The sequence below is a fragment of the Sturnira hondurensis genome, unplaced genomic scaffold (genome assembly GCF_014824575.4).
Source record: "Sturnira hondurensis isolate 20B ecotype Veracruz unplaced genomic scaffold, ASM1482457v3 Scaffold0007406, whole genome shotgun sequence".
Classification (NCBI taxonomy): domain Eukaryota; kingdom Metazoa; phylum Chordata; class Mammalia; order Chiroptera; family Phyllostomidae; genus Sturnira; species Sturnira hondurensis.
This window is the reverse complement of record NW_028080037.1, coordinates 3,486,078-3,507,806: the sequence shown is the minus strand read 5'-3', so window position 1 is coordinate 3,507,806 and position 21,729 is coordinate 3,486,078. Positions and strand designations below refer to the sequence as shown.

The following is a 21,729-nucleotide window of genomic DNA, read 5'->3' as shown; positions in this document are numbered from 1 at the left end:
GTCACACGGCCACACGACCTGAAGGTAAGTCTTCACCTTTCTCCTCTGGGCTTCAGTCTACCAGGTGAAAAGAGGACCCCAAAAGGTCCTCACCAGCTCTGAGATACTGTGATTCCGAGAAGCCCCTGTAACTTCCCCTAGAAAGACCACCCAAAGGCGGGGAAGAGTTTTACCATCTCCAGTAACACACTCGTGCGACTTCGGACTCTCACAGACTCGGGCACAGTTCTGCGTGCTCATTTTGAACAGGTAATGCAACCCTCCCCAACCAGCTGCACCTGCAGAGCAGCCTCCCCCCTCCCTAGGCCTCCCGAGTGAGTCCCCCTCCCCGTCAAGGGCCTGCCCAGCCTGAGTGAGTTGTGTGCAGGGCGCCGCCCCTCCCACCCCTGAGGGATCGAGCTCCGATGCTGCTCTCACTGCCACGTCTCCACGCTGTTCTTCGCCACGCGGTCAGGAGAGTTAACACTCCGGACTCGGCCATTTTCAAATGGGTAAATCAATAAACAAACCCGACCTCCCCTAGCCCCGCCACTCTTCCAGCCCGAACCCCCATTCTCCCCAACACCCAACTTCTTCAAGGAAGGGTCACCCCAAACCCAGTCTCGTCCACCTCTCTATCTACAACGGGCCGGAGTTATCTTTCCAAACGTCGACCTCACGGCATCCCTCCTCCGGCCCCCACTCTGAAGGACGGAACCAAAATCCCTTACACGGCCCAGCCCCACAGGCCCCGTGTTGCCCAGGCACCTGTCCCTGCCGACCCCAGCTAGGTGACCAGTGTCACCTCCTACCAGGTGCTCGATGCACCTGGGGAAGGACACTGGCCTCTTCCTCAACACGCCTGCCCCTTCTCATCTCGGGAGTCTGCCCTTTCCTGCGCTAGAACATTCTTTCTCGCCATCACTTCCCTCTGCCTGGCCGATTCCCAGTCCTCGGGGCCACCCGAATCATGACGTCCATGCGGAAGCCTGTGGTTATGAGTTACACCAGCCCGACCTGGTCACGCTTTCTGTTCCAGCAGCCAAACAGCGCTCTATGTGACTAGCACTTTCATTCATGCTTCCTCACTTCAGTTGGTGGGAAGGAAGAGCTTCCTGCGCATTCTTAAAGCAAAAAAAAAGCCCTTTTTGAAAAACTTTTATAGACATCTGAGGCCTCTCCTGAACCTGTTCTGTCAAGTAAAGTAACCTTAATGGTTGTGAGTTATGAATTCACTGTGCCTTTGGCTACACTGGTAGAGAAAACGAAAACTGAACGGTGCAAACTCACGCTCATTCTATGCTCAAACTACACGGCCAGGTTCCGATCTGTATCACATTTGCATATAAACTGCACTACTAGCAAAGCTGATTCACTTCTCCATAGATGGGGGGCTGCCCCTCCGGAACAGACCCTGAGCCTGCATTCCAGCCCCCCCAGTGACCTCGCCCCCCCGCCCCGTCCCACGCGAAGACGCGGGAGGGTCTCGGACTCACCAGCACCCTGTCTCCAATTTTGAGCTCTCGTTCTCCTTTCTTGATCGAACCGGCCTCCGAGAGGTTGGAGGTAGACTCACTGGCAGTTTTCGTAAGGTTGCTGATGGGTGGTGTGGCCGCAGCTTCCTTCGCTGCTGGCTGGGACGGTTTGGGAGGAACACCTGAGGGGGGCGCCGGGGAGGGGGCCGTGGCGCTGGCTGCAGCCGTGGGCAGAGGCGAAGCCGCTCGGCAGGCGTGCGTCGTCTGCACGCCGTTGGCTTCATCTTCAGCCTGCAGCTTCCTCGTCAACTTCGAAGGCCGCGTGAATATGCCCTTTAAAGGTCCGCACTGGAAGTACCGGACTCCCGCCACCGAGCCGTCATTCTTGCCGATGGGTTCGTCCAGCACGATCCCGGCCCACTGGCCTGGGGCAAACTGGGTTTCTCCCAGAAACTGGATGAACCCGGGCTTGTTCCCATTCACCCAGACCCGCTCCCCAACACGGAAGTCGTCCACGAACTCCTCCTGGGCCTCAGAGGAAGGGGCGCCGGATGCTTTCTCGCTGGGCGCCGGTTTGTCCACGGGAGCTGCGACTGAGAACAGAAGGAGGGATCAGAAGTGGGCCCCAGCCCCCTCTCCAGCAGACAGCTCGCAACTCACAGGACAACCAACCAGAGGGAGCCAAGGGCAACAGGCACAGTTGCAGCTCTGAGAGGGTTCTGTTTTTCTCCTTTCCTTTTTAGCAGGCAGGCAAAAATTACACGACCCATCACTACCATTTTCAATGCTGCCGAAACTTAATAACCTGGTGAGATTTAATCCTTATTTGCAATTAAGATTGGAAGCAGTCAAAACAAACAAACAAGCAAAAATCAGTCTTTTCCCCAGCAGTCACAACACAGTTCTGACTTCACTCGTTACTCTACCCCCACCCTGAACGTCACGAGCAAACACCCACGTGGCCACCTCTGGTCACACTTTTGAGTGGCCGATGAAAGCCGACAAGGCTAGGACCGTGTACCAGAGGCCCGCAGTGAGGTTTGATGGAAGGACAGGTTCCATGCTGTGGCCCCTGTCATCGTCATTCCAGGACAACCACGAAAGCCCCCCCTTTGCTAGCAGAGCGGGCGACCCAGTGCGGGGGGGGGAGCATCTGGCCCACGAAGGTGAGATACCTGCGATCACTTCTCTGTGGCAAAGACAGACGCTAGATGTTGCCAGAAATGTAATGTTTTCCCTGAAAACGCATTCAAGCGTTCATCCTGCAAGCGTCCAGCAAATAGTCCGTAGGAACTGGTGAAGAAGGCCCACATCCCTGTCATTCTACCCTGACTAGGCATCCTGTGATCCTAGGACGTCACACGGCCTCTCCGAGTTTCAGTGTCTCCTCTGTAGGGGAAAGTGGTATCTGTCTTGAGGGTTTGTAAGTGTATACTCAATGAGAAACCACATTTATCCATGCTGAATGTGTCTCTGAGTTCCTCCCACTCTGGGACAAAGCCCCAGGCAGTGTTTTCGCTGGGGGACAGAGCCAGACAGCACAGCCTGTGCCCTCACGGGGCTCAGTCTAGAGATGCGGAGACGGGTTCATCTACAGATGCAATAGTTCGGGCAGCCAAAGTGCCACGGAGGTCACAGCGCCCTGCGGGGGAGCAGTCAGGGAAGGCCTCCTGGAGAAGGCTGTGCGTGGCCTGAGACCTGGTGAGCAGCCGCCCATCAGGCAAAGGCTGGGGAGCAGAGTGGGCTGGGGCTACATCTCTTCATGCTACCCTATGGGAGACTGCGAAGCTTCAGTCTGTGGAGGACTTTCTTTTCTTTCTTTTTTTTTAAGAAGCAAGTCGATGCCCTCAGGTAGAACAGATAATAATTCATCAAAGGCAGGGGCCAGCCAACTCAGCTTTTCAGAGTTGGTTCTAGCTTTGTACATCAGCAACCCCTCTTCCCAGGGGGCTACAAGCACGGATTTCTGAAAAACGACCCATAAAAGTGCCTTGAGTTCCTTGGCAATTCTTTCCTTTTAAGCACGTAAGTTTCAGTATTAATAAGCTGCTTTACTCTTTAAAAAAACCCGGGTGTGCCAAGCACTGCTGGGGACGTGAAGTCGAACTGCTCACGACCCTGGACTCCAGGCCTTTACGTGCAAAGGGGCGTACAGGACAAGTGCCACCAGGGAGGCAGAGGGCTCTGATGTAGGACCGATCGTCACAGTGGGAGGCCCCGCGGGACGCGGCGGGGTCTTAAATGAGAAGGGCTCCGAGGGAAGGAGAACAGAGGTCAATTTTGACTGCTTTCCTCAAAGCTAAATAGCCCTGAACCAAAACCATTTCTTCACAATTCTTTGCTTTATCAGCAAAGGTTTCCTGTCCCCTACAATGTTTGATGTCCTTTCTGATAAAACCCAGGCTGTAGCTGACACAGAACTTGGGATCGCCATTCAATCGACAAATATCTACTGAGCTCCTATTAGGCGCCAGGCAAAGTTCCAGGTGTGTGGGCAGAATACAGGAGTGAAAAAACAAATGAACAAACACACCCACACCAAGACCCCAGCCACCTGGAAGGCGAACGAGCATCTCCACAGAATACCTTACGCAGGGCGGGGCTTGACGCACTACGGCGGGCACCTGTCCGGAATGGCTGGTAACACAGCATGTCTCGCTGCAGCTAAGTCACATAAACAGACCACAAAAGCAAGCACGAGAACCCTCTGTCCCCTGACTCTCTCACCAAAGACTTAAACCGATCGTTATGAACCGTAGACTGAAACCGTGGAGAAGGAGGTGAAGGGCAGACAAGGAGGGGGCTGCTGAAGATCACGGAGGGCAGGCCCTTCTGCAAAGTGGGGAGGGTCCCCTCAGCAGCTGGACCGCAGGCCCTGCCCTGCCTGCTCCCTCGGTGCCAACGCCGCCTTCCTTCAGATGGCATCACCTTGTCTTTCAATCCAGACTAGTGTCTGTTCGCTCTACACACCCCTAAACCCACGGTCCTGAGGGGTGTGAAGACCCGGGGGCGGGCGGGAAACCAGGATCTCTCACGGGGCGAGGATCAGACACGGAAGGTCTGACAGCCGATTTATCACCTGACGCCAAGTGACCCCATGGAATGAAGACGGCCCACAACAAAGTAAACCCCTCGCTGATTAAGACTTTCGGACACAAAAGGCTGTTCTGTTCATCAAAACTCTTTCAGGTAGTTTCATGGATCAAAGTTTCATAAGACTGTCCTCTAAAAACCTTCCAATCAAAGTCTCCGTAGAGGATTCTAATCTCTTCGCCGTTCAGGGAGGCAGAAGGCCTTACCGGTGGCAGGCGTCTTCAAGACCGCGCTGCCAGGCTTGAGGATCTTGGTGGGGACCTTGAGCCCGCTGGGTCTCAGCACACTCATCGTCCTCGGTGTGTCGGGGCAGCTCTCCCTTCGCCCGGTGCCACTATCTCCCCCTGACCATCGGTACAGCTGCGGGCGGTTCTACAGTGAAGTCGGTCTCTCGGTCAAGTCTGCAAAGAGGAAAACACAAAAAGAGTTCACGATCGCCAGGAGAAAGGAGGTAGGAACAACAGTTACTGTTAGAGTAGCTTTCACAGCTACTCTAACAGCACAAAGTGACAAAGTGGTCCTTGCCGCTGCTGTGCACTCCAAGGCTCGAAGGGTTAAAACCTCCATGGGACCCGCGTCCCAAACAGCCCTGCAGAATCCTCTGAGCTTTCCCGTCTGCGCACTGCTATTTCTGGCAGTGCCTGTGATCCCCAATGCCCTTTCCAAGCCTAGCTGTCTTCGTCTGCTGAGACCCGACTGGCGGGCAAACCCAGGCACTCACCGGCCCCGCCATGCTTCCCCCAACCCACCCCCCCCAGGAAAAGGTGCCAGTCCTCATGTCTCCCACGGGACTGAGACCACGCCTCCTCCCTAACACCTGGCCGTGTGTGTGTCATCTGCTGATTCTGCCAGCCCACGGACACCTTGAGGAAAGGAACCACACCTTAGTCAGTGTCGGCTTTCCCACGATACTTTAGAAACAATGCTCATTAGATAAAACGAATGCGGAAAAAGGTCTCTATTGTTTAAATGCCTCTACAAACCGGCTGCAGAGTGGACCAGGATTTTTAGAAATCATACTGGCTGCAGGTGACAGAAGAATACACAACACAGACTTATACTTGAAAGATTTACAATTTGGCTGGCGGGGGAAGATGCACATATGTGAAAAAAAAAAGAAGAATACGATGCAATTTAAGAAAAATACCAAACCACGTGATGACCCCGGAGGGGGTTTAGGAGGTGGGAGGGCGGCGTGGACAAGGGCAGAAAGAGAAGGCTTCCCGGCCAAGGCAGGGCCTGAGCGGGGCCACAGGAATGTCCCATTATTCTAGAGGCGCTGGCAGCCAGGATTTCTAAAGAGGAATAGAGGAAAAAAATCCGGAGTAGGAGACGAAAGAAGAAGGGAGACACGTATGCAGCGGGTGAGCAAGAAAGTGAAAAGCCCAGTTCGGCTGACATCGGAAGACCCCGGTGAGAAACCAAGCGAGAGGAGTAAACTGAAAGGAGGCCCTGAAAGGCCTTGAAGGGTTAAGGCCCTGCCCACGTTTCACTCGCCCAACACGCAGACGGAAAGCCTCCTCTACCTCGCGGTTCTACCGGCACAGGGGGAAAGGTGTCTCTCGAGCTTCCCCTCGAGTGACATCCCCTACACTTGTTTCCCCGAGTCCGTTTCAATCGTGGGACCCTAACCACCATTACCACCGAGCAAGGACTTAAGCCAAGGGCTGGCAGCCCTTCTCCAGCGGCACCCGAGTCTTGCTCCTCCACTCGGGCCATGAGCACCGGGAACAGAGGAGGGCTGCCGGGGCAGGTCTTCAATTTCAGGGGAGAAGAGCCGTGAGCACCCCACATTGATGGGTAAACTGACTACAAAGGAAGGTTCTCACCTAAAACCTTCAGGTACCACTTTAGCAAGGATGCACTTGGAGAGGCCATAAAGATTCGATGCCCCTGAACACAAGGACAGACCCCAGACTTTTCCAGGGCTCTGGGCCCCGGCGGCGGAGGAGGGATGCCCTGCCCGGCGACTTGGGTGGTCTTACCATGAACTGTGCACCCCAGTCTGCACGCTCAGCACCCCAGATCCACCCCCTCCAATAGGGCAGCCAGCAGCCACACGTGCTGCTTAAACTTTAAGGTTTTTTTAATGAAATAAAATGGAAAATTCTGCTCCTCAGTCACACCAGCCACACGTCTAGTGCTCAGGAGCCACCGTGAAACTCACAGAACAATTGCCACCATCGAAGAATGCTGGACGGGACAGCAGTGTTCTGGAACCTCCCCCGGCCAGGGACAGCCAGGGATGGTCTGCTTGCCAATGAAGTGCCCTTCCGAGTGGCCACCTCAGGGCATGGTAAGTTTATTCAAATAACACTGCTTCGGTCAAATCACTTCTAACCCCTCTTTTACAAATAAACTCAGAGACACTTTGCAAGCTGCACTTTATCGGCGACCCAAGGCGGCAAGGACCGCATCAGCCCCCCAGTGCTTCACTAATTTGGCTCTAAAATGCCATGAGCCGCTTCCAAAATTTGAATCAGAAGCCCTCAAAATTAGAATAATATACGACGACTGAACACAGCGAAACGGACCCAAGCCACTGGGCAACTCCGAGATCCCAGAAGTAAGCACTGGCCGCACTCCCCGGTGAAAGAACTCGAGGTCTGCTGTGCTTTTCACTCGTTTTGGGCCAGTCACTCTCCTTTACAATCTCACTTTCCAGACTACCGGGTTGCAGCGTACTCTGTAAACACCCCCTGGAACCCCACATCCACACCACGGACTGATGCTGGGGTTCTAATGCGCTTTTTAAGCCGAGAACACTTAATGAAGTGTTCATCTCTAGAACCTAACTCGCCTCTGAACAGTCAAAAGTCACTTCTGTTTGGCTTGTACACTCCCAGAAGGAAGAAGCAGGAGGAGCCACCTACTCCCAAGCACCAGCCACGGACCACGGAGGGGCTCCAGGAGTGCGCCTGCATCGGGGGTCCCCGACCCCCCGGCGGCAGGCCGCTACCCGCAGCCGGTTAGGAACTGGACGCAAGCAAAGCCAGCCTGAGCTCCAGCTCCTGTGTCTCCCGCCCCCTTCTTCCATGCACCTGGCCCGAGGAGCCCAAAAGGTGGGGGACCGCTGTCACAGATGGCTCCACCCGCTGCATGCCCCCTTCCTTCTCTAGAAGAGGGTCGCGTCCCCCCCCCCCCCGAAAACGGGAAGCTGTGTAGCTGAACAGCAACATGAGAGGAGCAGTTCTGTTTATTTCTGTGTGACCCGCAGGCTCACAGGACGAAAAAGCCAGGCCTGAAATAAGCACAAATTTTGAACTAGGTCAGTATTTTAATCCCCTAGTTTGGGATTTAACTCTGAGATCTGATCTAAAGGACACAGTTCGAAGGGGAAGATCTTTATTTCAGGGAAGCAAGTAACCTTTAGAAGACTTGTCCTCTCTGATGTTTCAACACCAGAACTGTGCTTCCTGTGTCTTGAGCACGTCAGCTTCACTCAAAGTCAAGATCCCAGAAGGTAGAACTGCCCTCCTTCCACCCAGTAAAAAGATGTGTCCTACCCTAGGGCACTGGTGCATGTGTGTCTAGCATGTTAGACATCAGAAATTACCAGCATCCAGGGAGATCTCACGTGATTACCACAATGCTAGTACATGGTAAGAACCACACATGTTAGCTCTTAGTATTTCTAAGAATCCAAGCACCCCACTTCCTTTTTAAAAAGATTTCGTTTATTTTTAGAGAGAGGAGATGGAGAAAGAGAGGCTGGGAAACACCGATGTGAGAGAGAGCTATCTACCACCTGTTCTCACACGGGCCCCTGCTGGGGACTGAACCCGCCACCCAGGCACGTGCCCTGCCCAGGACACATGCAAACCAGCCACCTTTCGCTTCGCAGGGCGAAACCCAACCAACTGAGCCACACTGGTCAGGGCTCAAGCACCCCACCCTCCTCTCTGATAGAACGTCTCTCACTCCACATTATTTAGACAGGAAAGCACATAAAACTCTGTCTTCTAAACCATTTTTCAGAGGCTGGGGATGTAGCTCAGGACCACAGCCCTCGTGGAACACAGAACACAGTTACTGCACTCATTCCTTTTTAACAAGCAATCACCTGAACCATGCCTCACGAAGGCAAGAATATTGAAAACACCCAGACAATTTAAAAAAATTATTTGCCATAAAAAACAAGTTACCAGGGCCTGTAAGGGGGTGGGGAAGGTGGGAAAAAGGGACTCCAGTAATGAATCCCAAATCAGGAAGTGAAGGCAGGGCCACCTGACATTGTCTGCAAGACACCAAGAGAGGTTCCTGTCCCAGCTGACCCAAGACGCCTGTGGGCCCAGCCCCTCTGCTGACCCCACCGCCTTTCGCACCCCCTCCCCATTACTCTGCCACAAAAGAGATCTTGCAAAGAGACTGGAAATTCAGAAGTCAATCAAGCATTCAGTTCTATTCTCCCTGAATAAGGATAAAGGCCGAAGGCACAGAATCACTTTTAATAATGAAAACTGACCAGAAGCAGTTACTTACTGTCCCTACAACTCAACTTAAAACCAGCAATTTTGCCCTGGCTGGTGTGGCTCAGTGGATTGAGTGCGGGCCTGTGAACCACACGATCACGGTTTGATTCCTAGTCAGGGCACATGCCTGGGTTGCAGGCCAGTTCCCGGTTCCCGGCGGGGGGATGCATGAGAGGCAACCACACATTGATATTTCTCTCTCTCTCTCTCTCCTTCCCTTCCCCTCTAGGATAAATAAATAAAATCTTTTTTAAAAAAACCAGCAATTTCACTTCCATAGCCTCCATGCACAGGATGGCTCATTTCTAAAAAGCTGTCTCTCAGACATCCTGGTTAGAGAAATGCATGTGAAAGCGACACACCTGCTAAATCCATACAGGGCTCCTCGCTTTGAAGAAATGTCCCTGACTGGTGTGGCTCAGTGGGTTGGGCAGTAGCCCACAGAGCGAAAGGTTGCCAGGTTGATTCCTGGTCAGAGCACATGCCTGGGTGGTAGAATTGGTCCCCAGCTGGGGCACGCATGAGAGACAGAGGTACCCAATTAAAGTTTCTCTCCCTCTCTTTCTCCCATCCATCCCCTCTCTTTAAAAATGAACAAATAGCCGTGGCTGGTGTGGCTTGGTGGATTGAGCACGGGCCTGTGAAGCGGAGGGTCACTGGTTCGATTCCTGGTCAGGGCACATGCCTGGGTTGCGGGCTGGGTCTCTGGTGGGGGACACATGGGAGGCAACCACACATTGATGTTTCTCTCCCACTCTTTCTCCTTCCCTCCCCCTCTCTCTAAAAATAAATAAAATATTTTTTTAATTAATAAATAAAAATTTTTAAAAGAGAAAGTAAATATTTTAAGATTGTAGGTCTTACATGCTTAAGAAAACAGGGGCATGTGACCCTACAGAGGAAACGCCAGGGCACACAGCGGACAGTGCCCTGAAGGAGCCGTCGGCTTCCACAAGTGGGGCGGGTGGGTCTCTCCGACGCTGACATGCTTTGTGTGGGGAAAAGAGGTAAAACCAAAAAACTGGGGGCATGCAATCTCTTACAGAATCAAACTTAGAAGAAGGGTCCAACGATTTAAACAAAAAGAAGCCAAACACCCTTCCTCCAAGAAAGAAAAAAAAAAGTCCAACATCTACTTTAAAAAAAGACAGGAGTGGATAATTTATCAAAGGCTTGGCCAACCTTAAGAAAGTTGTATGTATTAACCCACGAAAACTAGGTTTCTGGGTATCCGTGTGGGCCCGTGCCCTCTCCTCCAGCTCCAGCTGAAACAGGTGCAAAGAGCACAGCAATACAGTCAGAACCCGAAGGTGACAACGTCTCAACCATGATGCGTGTGAAGTTAGGTCTCTGAGTCACAGATGACTGGTACCACTGATGGCCGAGTCTCTTCGTTTCCAGTTGTTACCTGCCTGGTGCCACAGACAAGAACGCTACATGTATTCGCAGGGAGCAGGGCAGCTGACGGCACATTTCCCAGCCAACAGGGCCGACGGCAATTGCAATGCCATCGCCGCAGAGAACAGTTAACCGCATGCTCGTGCACACAGTACAGTATTTCTGCTCTGCTGTTGACTTTTCTGTTTGTAAATGTCCTGCCAGAGATTTTAAACAGTGATTTTCCTTATACAGTGTTTTTCAGGAAACCATGGAGGGACAGAAAAGTCACCAGTCTGTGACACGGGGCAAAGCAGTACCTCATGGCGTCCTCGGAACAGGGCGAGGCCTCAGCTCACGTCCCCCCAGAAGCCAGGCAAACATGTTGAGCAGTCCGGTTGTGAGGTCATGACGACGACCTCACAAGCAGGGATTCTGATGCTGCCTGCCCGGAGAGGCGACCTCAGCCCCCGAAGGAAAAAGACCCAGAGGGTCCTGTCTCCCTGGGCCTGGAGCCAGTGACTCAGGAAACATTTCTTCTCCCGACAAATGACCCTCCCATCTCCATCCGCAGCATCTCCTCACTGCTGACGGGCACAGGCCACCGGGCAAACGGAGAAAAGCACATCCGCCTAGGAACTCAGCCCGCCACCAGGTAGGTGCTTTTATACATCTCACGCTTGCAAGTTTTCATTCACATTCAGGTTGAAACACGTTGTCTTAGTGTCCTCTCCTCAAAAATTAAGCTGCATGTAAGAATTCTGAACATGCATAAACATGCAGGAACATGCTTTCATGTTCCTGCATGTAAGAATTCTGAACATGTAAGAGGAAGTAATCACCGAGTTAAATGTTCTCCCTGCCCTGCCACCCTAATGTGTCACTGAGTTCACAGCCTCAGTCTCTCCTCTGCTTAGGAAGAGTGAGGATTGTGACGTGTAAGCCAGAAGTTCGCTTCAAAAATGCCGAAAGTGCAAGCCCTCACCACAGCTCTGCAATCAGGTGTCCTGGCCGAGAAAGGGCAACATCGCCAGAGCACTGATTCTGGTGTGTCCCCCAACCCCTCCTGAGTTAGGGATTTGCAAGCCAGCACAGAATAAATGAAAAGTTATTGATATTTCTACATGGTTAAGAATTCTTGGCTTGGAAGGAAAAGTAACACAGGATTAGTAATAATTATCTCTAGGTACTGGGATTACTGCTAGTTTTTATGACTTCTCCGTGTTTTCTTGGGTTTCTCAAATATTATTTAATGAACAAGCATAATTTCATAAGCAGGAAAAAGATTTAATGATTTCTGAGCTACAGTGAAATGCCTTCAACAGGGGACTTAGGAAGCAAACTCTACTGTCCACACAGGAACATTAAATGCGACACAAGGCCAGCAGGAGGCGCATGTGCAGTGGGCAGGTGTTGGCCAAGCCCATTCTGTTTCCGCAGTAACAGGGCAGTATTTCCCAGCTCCCTCGGCAGCTCAGTGTGGCCACGTGACTGAGTTCCAGCCAATGAAATGAGAGGAGCATTGGGGACAGATGCTGCTAGGCCCCGCCTATAACATCTCCGCATGCGCAGTCCCCCATGCTCCCGGCCCTTCTAACTACTTGATGAAGTTACAGTGGGCGCCAGTTGAAACATGAAGCCCTGAATCCCTCCTCCCCATTTCTTTTTCTTTTTCTTTTTTTTTTTTAAGATTTTATTTATTTATTTATCTTTAGAGGGGAAGGAGAGAGGGAGAGAAACATCAATGTATGGTTGCCTTTCGTGTGTCCCCTGCTGGGAGTTGGCCTGCAGGGAACCGGCCTGCAACCCAGGCATGTGCCCTGACTGGGAATCGAACCGCGATCCTGCGATCCTCTGGTTCGCAGGCCCGTGCTCAATCCACTGAGCTACACCAGCCGGGTCCTCCCCATTTCTTTATTAGGAAGAACCTACCCTGGACTTTTCCATGTCTGAAAATAAACTTTTATCTGTAAAAGTCACTAAAATTAGTGGTGTCTGTTAACAGCAGCTAGCCTATCTTACCTAACGCCTATCTTACCTAACGCGGCAAAGAGGTAAAAACTCCGCTTAGAGCTTTGGAATCGGCCACGTAAACTGCTCAAAGAAACTTTCAGGATAAGCACCTGAGATGAAAATGCTTCATACCACAAAAAGCATAATTATTCAAATAATAAATAAAAGTACTATCATTTCTCCCCAGCCGTAGGCAACTGCCTAGGTTGCCTTGTGCCTAGGGAAGTGTCCCACTGCTGGGAGAACAGCCTGGGCCGGGTTCATGCCAACACTGTTGTTAACTATACCAGAAGGCCAGCATAGTTGAAAAAAAAAAAAGGATACTATTGTTGCTGAAAAGCAAAGAGACATTTTCCTGGCAGGAGCAAAATATGTTTAAAGAATGAGTTTGATTACAGCCAAGTAAACTTATGTAAGACTGATGGGGAGGTGATAACTGTCGAGTTAGGCGGTGGTTCTGTTCTCGCTACTTCTGCGGATGTTTGACACCTTCCACACAAAGTTTTTATTATAGAACATATTTTAGTGAAATCCAAACCACACTGCCTTCTCAACCCCTCATAACCCTAAAAATGCTTGAGCAATTTATAGAAATAACAGGTTCTTCAAAACAGGCACTTCCCTGACACATACATGGTGTGAACTGCAGTCAAATAAAAAGGAATAAATATTCTTCGTAATTTTTCTCTGATTTATGAAGGCTCTAGTTTTTGTTTTGTTTTTTTCAATTTACCCATAAATTTGTGGCTTTAAAAAACAAATGCATTGCCCTGGCTGGTGTGGCTCAGTAGATTGAGTGCCAGCCTGTGAACTGAAAGGTCACGGGTTCAGTTCCCACTCAGGACACATGCCTGGGTTGCAGGCCATGTCCCCAATTGGGGGCATGTGAGAGTCAACTGATTGATGTATCTTTCCCATGTTGATGTATCTCTCCTTCTCTTCCCTAACCCTTCCCCTCTCTCTAAAAATAAATAAACAAAATCTTTTTTAAAAGTGCGTGAAAAGAAAGACCCTGAATTCTGTCCCAGTGGGATGACCCTACCCAGGTCTACAGCCCCTTCCCAGGCCCCGATGTCCCCATCTACAATCTGAGGACACTGATGAAATAAGACCCACTTCTAACTCCATCCTTCTGTGGTTCCACCGTTTTGGATTTCAAATCCAAACTCAAGTGGAAGGGCAAAGATTCAAAAGCGAAAGGCAAGCAGCTGTGGCTCTAGGGATGCCAGAGTAAGAAGAGCCCTCAGCCATCAGCCAAGCAGAACCCAGATCTGATAAGACAGGCTTCGAGCAAGCACAGCATCTCCTGGGACTCTGGGCCCGGCGTTGTGTCCTCCGAGGCAAATCACGTCCCCACACTTGACCTCAGTCCCTTTCCCATCCATCTGGTCCCTTAAGCAAAATGAACACACTCCTCTTTATTTACTACATCTGGAAATTCTGTTGGGAGGCAAAGGAGAGTGAGGGATTGGCAGTGACTTTAACATGCCAGGAAAGACTGCCCCACGGCCCGCAGAAGCAGGCAGCCCCCAGAAGCAGGCTGCCAGCTGCGGCAGCCACCCCGGGGAAACTGGCCGCGGGCAGGGTAAGAGGCTTACCTGGAGACAGCTGCACGCTGAGACTTCCGTGCTCCCTTCTAATCCTCAAATGCTATGTGTCCGTGAACTTAATCACCGAAGGAAAAGGGGAAGAAGGTCCGAGAGTTATGAAAAGTCTAGTTTGAGAGAAAGATGTTTCTGAAGCTGCTTTTCAAGCCAAGCGAGGGGAAAAATTCAAAGGCTGTGTGTGTTTTACGACCCTGTTCCTGCGCCTGGGAGGTTCCGCCACAGCTCGATCCTGTCCCCTGAAGTCACCGTTATGTAAGTGTCTGTTGTATGCTGTGTCACTTGCTGTCCCCCACCCCCCCCAACCCAGGAGGCACCGTGTAACCTGAGCATGTCTGCTTCAGCCACAGAAAACATTACACAACACTCTGGTGGCTTTCCAAACTGACGGGCATTTCCACTGACCCCCCTTCAGCGCCACTCACGTTCCTATTTCTGCACAAACAGAAGAGACCGAAGGAAGAGAAACGGAGGAGCCCTAATGCATATTTTCTTCAATCCCTGGGTAAAACACAGAAGGTTTAAACTTCACAAAACACTATCAGCCCTGGCTGGTGTTGCTCAGTGGATTGAGCATGGGCCAGTGAAGCAAAGGGTCACTAGTTCGATTCCCAGTCAGGACACACGCCTGGGTTGCGGGCCAGGTCCCCAGTAGGGGACACATGAGAGGCAACCACACATTGATGTTTCTCTCCCACTCTTTCTCCTTCTCTTCCCCTCTCTCTAAAAAATAAATAAGTAAAATATTTTTTAAAAATGAACTTCACAGAACACTATCAAAACCGAATCAATAAGCTGATAGGCCTGCCTGGGACCAATTTAAACCCAGCCCATACTGAACTGAGCTGAAGGTCCACGGGTGGGAAGTGCACACTGATGCCTCAGCAAGTGGGTGCTTTCTACACCCAAAGCCCGCACTTTCTCAGGAACCGACGCCCAGAGAATACAGGCAGCCCGGCCCCTGATCACAGGGTCTTCTCCCATTACATGTCCTGCGCTCTGGACGGCTCCGACCTCGGTGCAGCCTTCCGTTACTGAACGATGAGTCACACTCACTCCCCTCTGTCTGCACTTCGCGCTATGACTAAGTCCCTCGTGGTCCCGGGTGAGGCTCGCCTTGGCATCCAAGAGACCTAAAAAAGTATCTGGTGCACATGAAGAGTTCTCCAAAGTTCTGCGCTGACTCAGCATCAAAACAAGAACCCGTCAACTGACGCACGCCTGTGATTTCAAACTGGAGCATCGAGCACCTGTAGCTCGCCCTCTCAGCATCCGTGAACGGGAGGGCGTCCGAGGATTCCCCAACCTGCAGCCTCCTTCAGCAGCAGGCCACGGGCGCTGCGGGCAACAGCTGCGGGCAACAGCTCCGCGACCGCCTCCAGGGGGCAGTGTACAAGGGCCGCGAGTCTCACACCACAGGACGACCTTTCTCGACACAACCACACTCTTCCGGATCCGCGCTATCCAACAGAGATATAATGACGGACACATTTGTAATTTTGAATTTGCCAGCAACCATGTTTTTAAAAATTAAAAACACCTAAAATGAATAACATCTTCTTGAATCCCATATATCCACAGTATTACTTCGAAAGGGAATCGATATAGAAATTACCAATGAGCTACTCCACACTCTTTCTCTCAGACTTGGTCTCTGAAACCCATCCTGCATTCTACATTCTACCCTTCGACCAGCTCTCAGCGCGGACTTGCCCCGCTCCCAGTGCCGCCAGTGCTGCCAGCCGCACGTGGCTGTGGCTGCGGCTGCCGTCCTGGGCGGTGCCGGCCTACAGCACGTGTCTGGGGCAGCCTGTAAGGCCACTCCCAGGCTGGCGCTGGCGGTGAACTCGCCAAGTCCCCCGGGTGGGCCCCACTCATCTTTCCTCCTTCACTGCAACACATCAGTGAGGAAAAGAGCAGAAAAACTGCATGGCAAACCGGGAACAATTTAATTGTTCTTTAGGGGAAAAACCAGCATGTACAGTAAGAGGACCCTAAAAACCCCTACCTGACGGGAGACAGAGGGGTGAAGGAACCCTGCCCGTGGCACGGGGCTCTGCCCAGTGACACTGACAGCTCAGCCCTGAGCTTGGAAATGCACCCACGCAAAACTCAAGGTGCAGAGGCTGAGTTACAGATGACAGTGCAATAACTGCGTCTCGGGATCCGGGACCGGAACTGAGGGTCAGGGGCTGGCCGACCAAGTACAGCGGCGCAGCAGGAGGCGCGTGGCAGGCCCGAGAAGGGCCGGAGAGCACCGTTCTCCTCGGGCAGCTTGGCTCTCGCCGTTTTTCTGCCGCCCGGAGACCAGCCCCACGAGGTAGGGCCAAGGGCAAAGACAGGCTTGGGGACTGGAGGGGGACTCCAGGAGAAGGAGGTGAAGGGGTGACCCCCTCAGTGTCACATCCTTCTCATTTGTTTATTAATCGGACATTTCCCCTGTAACCTTCGGTAAACTGCCTTTGACTACAATTTAAAAACGTGTCCCTGGCTGGCGTAGCTCAGTGGATTGAGCGCGGGCCTGCGAACCAGAGGATCTCGGTTCGATTCCCCGTCAGGCACATGCCTGGGTTGCAGGCCAGTTCCTTGCAGGCCATTTCCCAGCAGGGGACACACAAAAGGCAACCATACATTGATGTTTCTCTCTCTCTCTCCTTCCCCTCTAAAGATAAATAAATAAATAAAATCTTTTAAAAAACCCCGTAAGTCCCAGGGAAGACAAAGCACTGCCCCGTGCTGTCACATCTGGGGAACCCACTGGTCTGAAGAAAGACCCAGGCTCCTCCCCGGGGGACGGAGAGGGGAGCCCGGCCTCCAGGCCATTGTATCTGGCAGGCAGCTGAGCGCTCAGCCAAGGTGAGCTGACGAAGAGGGACGTGAAGCCACCTACGGTCATCGTTGGTCACTGTTCTGGCCTCCCAGGAGCCTGCCCCTCGAACACAGGGACAACGTGTGTGATGTCACCAAGCACAGGGCAGGGCACAAGCCACAGAAGGGCGCTGCCGCCAGTGCAGGCGGTACAGGTGAGATGGGGGGAGAGGACAGCGGGCAGGGCCTGGGGCCCTGGGGCCTCGGCAGCAGGTAAGGGGCTGCTTTAAAGGGTAACGGGAAAACCTTACACGTGGGAAGCGAGTCTACGGGCCTGCGCCCTGACGGGCGAGGGGAAATTCCTAATTCCTTTATCCCACCACCGCCAGCAGAGCATTCCGAGACTTGGAAAAATGAGAAGATGAGCCAGGGAACAAGGTCTTAGAGCCCCGTGAGAAGTGAAAGAGAGCAGTTCTCCAGAGCGGAAAGAGAATCCACCTTCCAGAAAGCTGACTCCGACCTTGCAAGGGGAGTGCCCAACAGGGTGGAGCCTGTCTGGTGTGTGTTCCACAGGCCAGAGCGTCTGGGAACAGTGATGTTCTGAACAGAATACCACGGATATCGAAGCACAGTACAGAGTCTAAACTTTCTCAATACAGTACAGTAGCAGGAGCCAAAGACACTAACTCACTCACTACCCCTAAACAAAGTGAAAAACAAAGTTAAGAAAACCACTGCTTATTATTTATTTTTTTTCCCATAAATGGGAAAAAGCAGCATCTTAGTCTAGCTTGAAAATGACCAGCGTTCCCTAAGGATCGCCTGGCTGGACAAACAAACAGAACCTTGAAAGGAGCGGCAGCTGCCCGACGCCTCTCTCGCAGGGGTCCTCTCTCCCGATGTCCCCTCTCCCTTCAAGTTATTTTTGTACCGCTTTTGATCGACTCGCAGCTGACCCACAGCTGAAGGCAGGGCCGGTAATCACATAGTCCTGTACAAACCATTATACAGCAGGACACGAAGTAACAAAATCAGTGAAAGGGGAAGAGGAAACAGGAGAGAAACACCAGCTTAACCACGGTGCCACGTGTCGATGCTTCCATTCTGTTCATGGCTCTCTGTCAAATTTATTACCTCGTTCTACAGGACTCACACTAACTCCAAAGAGCCGAGTATCAGAATAAGAACCGCAGCTATTCTTCAAAAACAAGGTCCCCTCCCCGGCCATGGGCTGGGCGTTGTCTGGCCAAAAACCAAAAGGTCGCTGATTTGATTCCTGGTCAGGGCCTGTGCCTGGGTTGCGGGTTTGGTCCCCAGTCTGGGACGTGCAAAAGGCAACCGATGGATGTTTCTCACACCGCTGTTTCTCTCCCTCTCTCCCTTCCTTCCCTTCTCTCTAAAATCAATAAGCATATCCTCAGATAAGGATTAAAAAAAAAACCTGGTTCTCACTGTCCTCACTGACAAGAGACCGACCTCTCCTTGCTGGTTCGGATCGGCGTGCCTTCCGCGTGGGGACGTGCAGCAGGTGTACTGAATATCACAGCTGCGCATCCTGTCCTTCACTCCGTCATCTCAGACATCCACAAACACCGCTGGCATTTCGAGGTCTTCCTCGATGACCTCCCATCCCTGGGAACCTGTCAAGGTTCTTTCACACCTGGACAGGTCCCTCTGCTGCCACCCCTTGGGGCTCACAGGGGAAGCCCACAGAGAATGATGGGAGGCCCCACCCCCACCCCGGGAGCACACTGCGGGGTCTTCTCAGCCCTCTGCCACCCTACCGCACCCGAGGACCACCGACATCTATTTCCGATGACACTTATCTACACATGCACGTATTCACAGACAGTTCGTGCACAACAGAGGGTGCAATTTTTTACACACTCCGGATGCAAACAGCTTTAATACTAACTCAAGGATTCAGAGCACAAACTGAGCGTCTCCAGCAAGGGCGACATCCAAAAGATGAACGACAGGCACACAGGACAGTTACTGTCTACAAAGACCGACGTGCGAGGCCCATTTATACACCAGAGGACTGACACGAGCTGGTAAGGGCGAGAAGATTAATTTGCTCCTTAATGCAAACGGTGACGCGAGGGAGCTGTCCTTCCGGTTTCCGCTGGGTGGGGCCTCACAGAGCAGCACAGCAGTCTCAGGGCCGACTTGGGACTGTCCCACAAGAAGGTCCTGAGAAAGCTCTCTCCGCATCTTTCTATCAAAGTCAGGAGTAAAGTTGTAAGTCAGTAAAGACTCAGTTTAGGGTGTCTGCTGAACGAGTCAGAACAGAGTACCAACAGACAGACGTAACCCTGTGAAAAATCAGTGTGCCTGAAAATCACATTCTTCAACTGAAAGTGGGTGTGACGTAGTACAGACTGCAGGCTCTGCCCAGAGCGACCAAGTCCACAGCAGTTTTAAAAAGGAGGAGGAGAAGGGCCCGAAACCCAGTCAAGGCACGGAGAGCCCTGACGATTTTCTGGAACTCTGGGCCACGGTGTGAACTGCCCGCAACCATGAATATCTTCGTACAGCTCAGGCTGAGTGAGAATTTATTTTTATGCTCCTCCTACTTAGAGCTAAGCAAAAAACAAGCAGCCTCCCAAGGTTCCTCCCTCTCTCTGCAAAGGAACTGAAAAGGGGCTGGGTAGGAAGGTGGACACGAAAAGCTGAATAATTGGAGCTATTTTGCTCACACAAGTTTCTGCAAAATCCTGTGGCTTTGTAATTCTAGTACCTCCAGCTTGCAAGGGACTGAAGTTACTGGGCCTGGTTAGTATCTCCCAGAAGAACATACTTAACAGGTCGATGGCCACCAATTACATTCACGTCTGCCCAAAGTGTGCTGATGAGTTGCAGTGTCTGGTCCACCCTCCTAAGAGCAAATGCGTATCCACCGTGCGCTCTGAACGAGAAAGGAGCACAGAGAAGACAACTCACACAAGAGCCCACCACTTCCTCATCGCTTTTCCTCTTTATAAAAGCTTGTTATTTTCCCCATGCATATGAGCAAACTTAATAGATGCCACAGGTCCGCCCCCGCCCCTGCCAGGGTTACAGGTCCCTCAGGGGTGCACTATTTTTCCCACTCTGAGTGATACACATCTATTGGGGTGCCCCCAGGGTCACAGATCTTCAGATCCAATGGGAAAATGACCGAAGTTCTGTACCCACAACACGTCCTGAAGGACACCTGCCTATTTCCAGGGAAGACGCCACTCCGCTCGCAAGGCCCGGAGACGGTGCTCTAAGTGGCCACCCCACACGCTGTCCACGGAAACCAGAAATGGGTTTCATTTGGATCTTAACACTGAACTTCACTGTCGGTTATTTTTGTACCTGTTGTGGTAACAGACACACAGAGCAGGTTCTACCTTAGGAAGAACCCTCCCTGCGTACCTCCCCCCCCCCCCCACTAAGCTGTGGAAAATAAAACTGACAAGCGCACAAAAGGGCCTGAAACCTGGCAAGGCATGTGCTCCGACACGAGTTGTTTTTCCAGTTTCAAGCTGAAGGTCTGACTCCCCGTCCGTTACCAGTTCTGCAGGGACAACTGTTCATTAAAAATATGCCCTTCAGTAACGGCAGCACGCTCCTGCCTGAACTAACTTTCCAAAACACGGCAGGAGAAGAGGCTTTCACGTGCCAGAGGGGCACAAGCCGGTTCCCCCCCTTCCCAACGCAGATGAAAGAGGACCGCTGAGGTGCTAATTTAGCAACAGGGACTCGAAAGACGCCTGCCCCTGTGAAAGGGAAGGGGACAAGGGAAGGGGATGGAAGAATTGTCACACGCACCGGGTTTTTCAAAAATTCATTTCATCCTCACAAAGACTGTAGGAAGCAGCCATCCTCCCCAATTCAGAGATCAGAAAACTGAGCCCCAAAAGGCTGAGTAGTATACACCAGGTCGTCCACAAAGTGACACAGCTGGGGAGCATGACACACAGTGACTACACGGCTGTCGGGCCGAACCCGCACCCTTGCTCTGACCCTCACTCCCACCCACAGCCCTGGTTCCCAAAGAGCAGCCTGTGTGCCCGACTCACACAACTTGGTATCCCCAACATCTAAGCTGGCCCCTCCCCACAGCGGGCACCCGATAACTGCCTGATGAGTATGTGCATTAAAAGACAACTGGTACTCTGGCTGGTGTAGCTCAGTGGATTGAGCACAGGCCTGCGAACCAGACGATCGCGGTTCGATTCCCAGTCAGGGCATATACCTGGGTTGCAGGCCAGTTCCCAGCAGGGGACACACGAGAGGCAACCATACATTGATGTTTCTCTTCCTCTCTCCTTCCCTTCCCCTCTAAGGATAAATAAATAAAATATTAAAAAAAAAAAGACAACTGGTAACTGGTACACGCAACAGCAGCAACCAACCAACCAGATTCAAACTGGACAAAGGGCTTAATAAATGAACATTTTTTTCAAAGCTATACGAATGGCCAGTACGTACATGAAAAGGTACTGAATATCATGAGCCAGGAAGCTAATCAAAACCACAATGAGCCTGACTGGTGTGGCTCAGTGGATTGAGTACGGGCCTGAAAACCAAAAGGTCACTAGTTCAGTTCCCAGTCAGGGCACATGTCTGGGTTGTGGGCCAGGTCCCCAGTTGGGGGGCACATGAGAGGCAACCACACACTGATGTTTCTCTCCTTCTCTTTTCCTTCCCCTCTCTCTAAAAATAAATAAAATCTTTAAAAACCCCGAAAACCCACAATGAGACACACTTCACCCCATGCTGACTCCAGTCAAGAAGACAGATAATAGCAAGTGTTGGTGAGGACCTGAAAGAACTGGAACCTTGTTCACTGCTGGGAGCACAATCACTCCGGACAAGTTTTGGGGTTCCTGAAAAGGCAGAGCTTCGATGGCGGAACACCCACTCTAAAAAAGCTTA

General features: G+C 51.8%; 1 protein-coding gene across 10 annotated transcripts in view; it reads right to left on the bottom strand.

Moving 5' to 3' along the window:
- The window catches only part of CLIP1 (CAP-Gly domain containing linker protein 1), an 88,318-nt gene that overhangs the window by 58,992 nt on the left and 7,597 nt on the right, over positions 1 to 21,729 (bottom strand). For 9 of the 10 annotated variants that reach the window (XM_037051989.1, XM_037051994.1, XM_037051992.1 and 6 more), the window contains exons 2-3: positions 4,754 to 4,948; positions 1,476 to 2,047 (exon numbers count right to left, since the gene is read on the bottom strand). In XM_037051989.1, coding sequence (XP_036907884.1) covers positions 1,476 to 2,047; positions 4,754 to 4,838 — 657 coding nt within the window. In that variant the 5' untranslated portion in view covers positions 4,839 to 4,948. Of the gene's footprint in view, positions 1 to 1,475; positions 2,048 to 4,753; positions 4,949 to 14,007; positions 14,265 to 21,729 lie in introns of those variants that run through there. The other variant, XM_037051990.1, reaches the window with a different exon arrangement.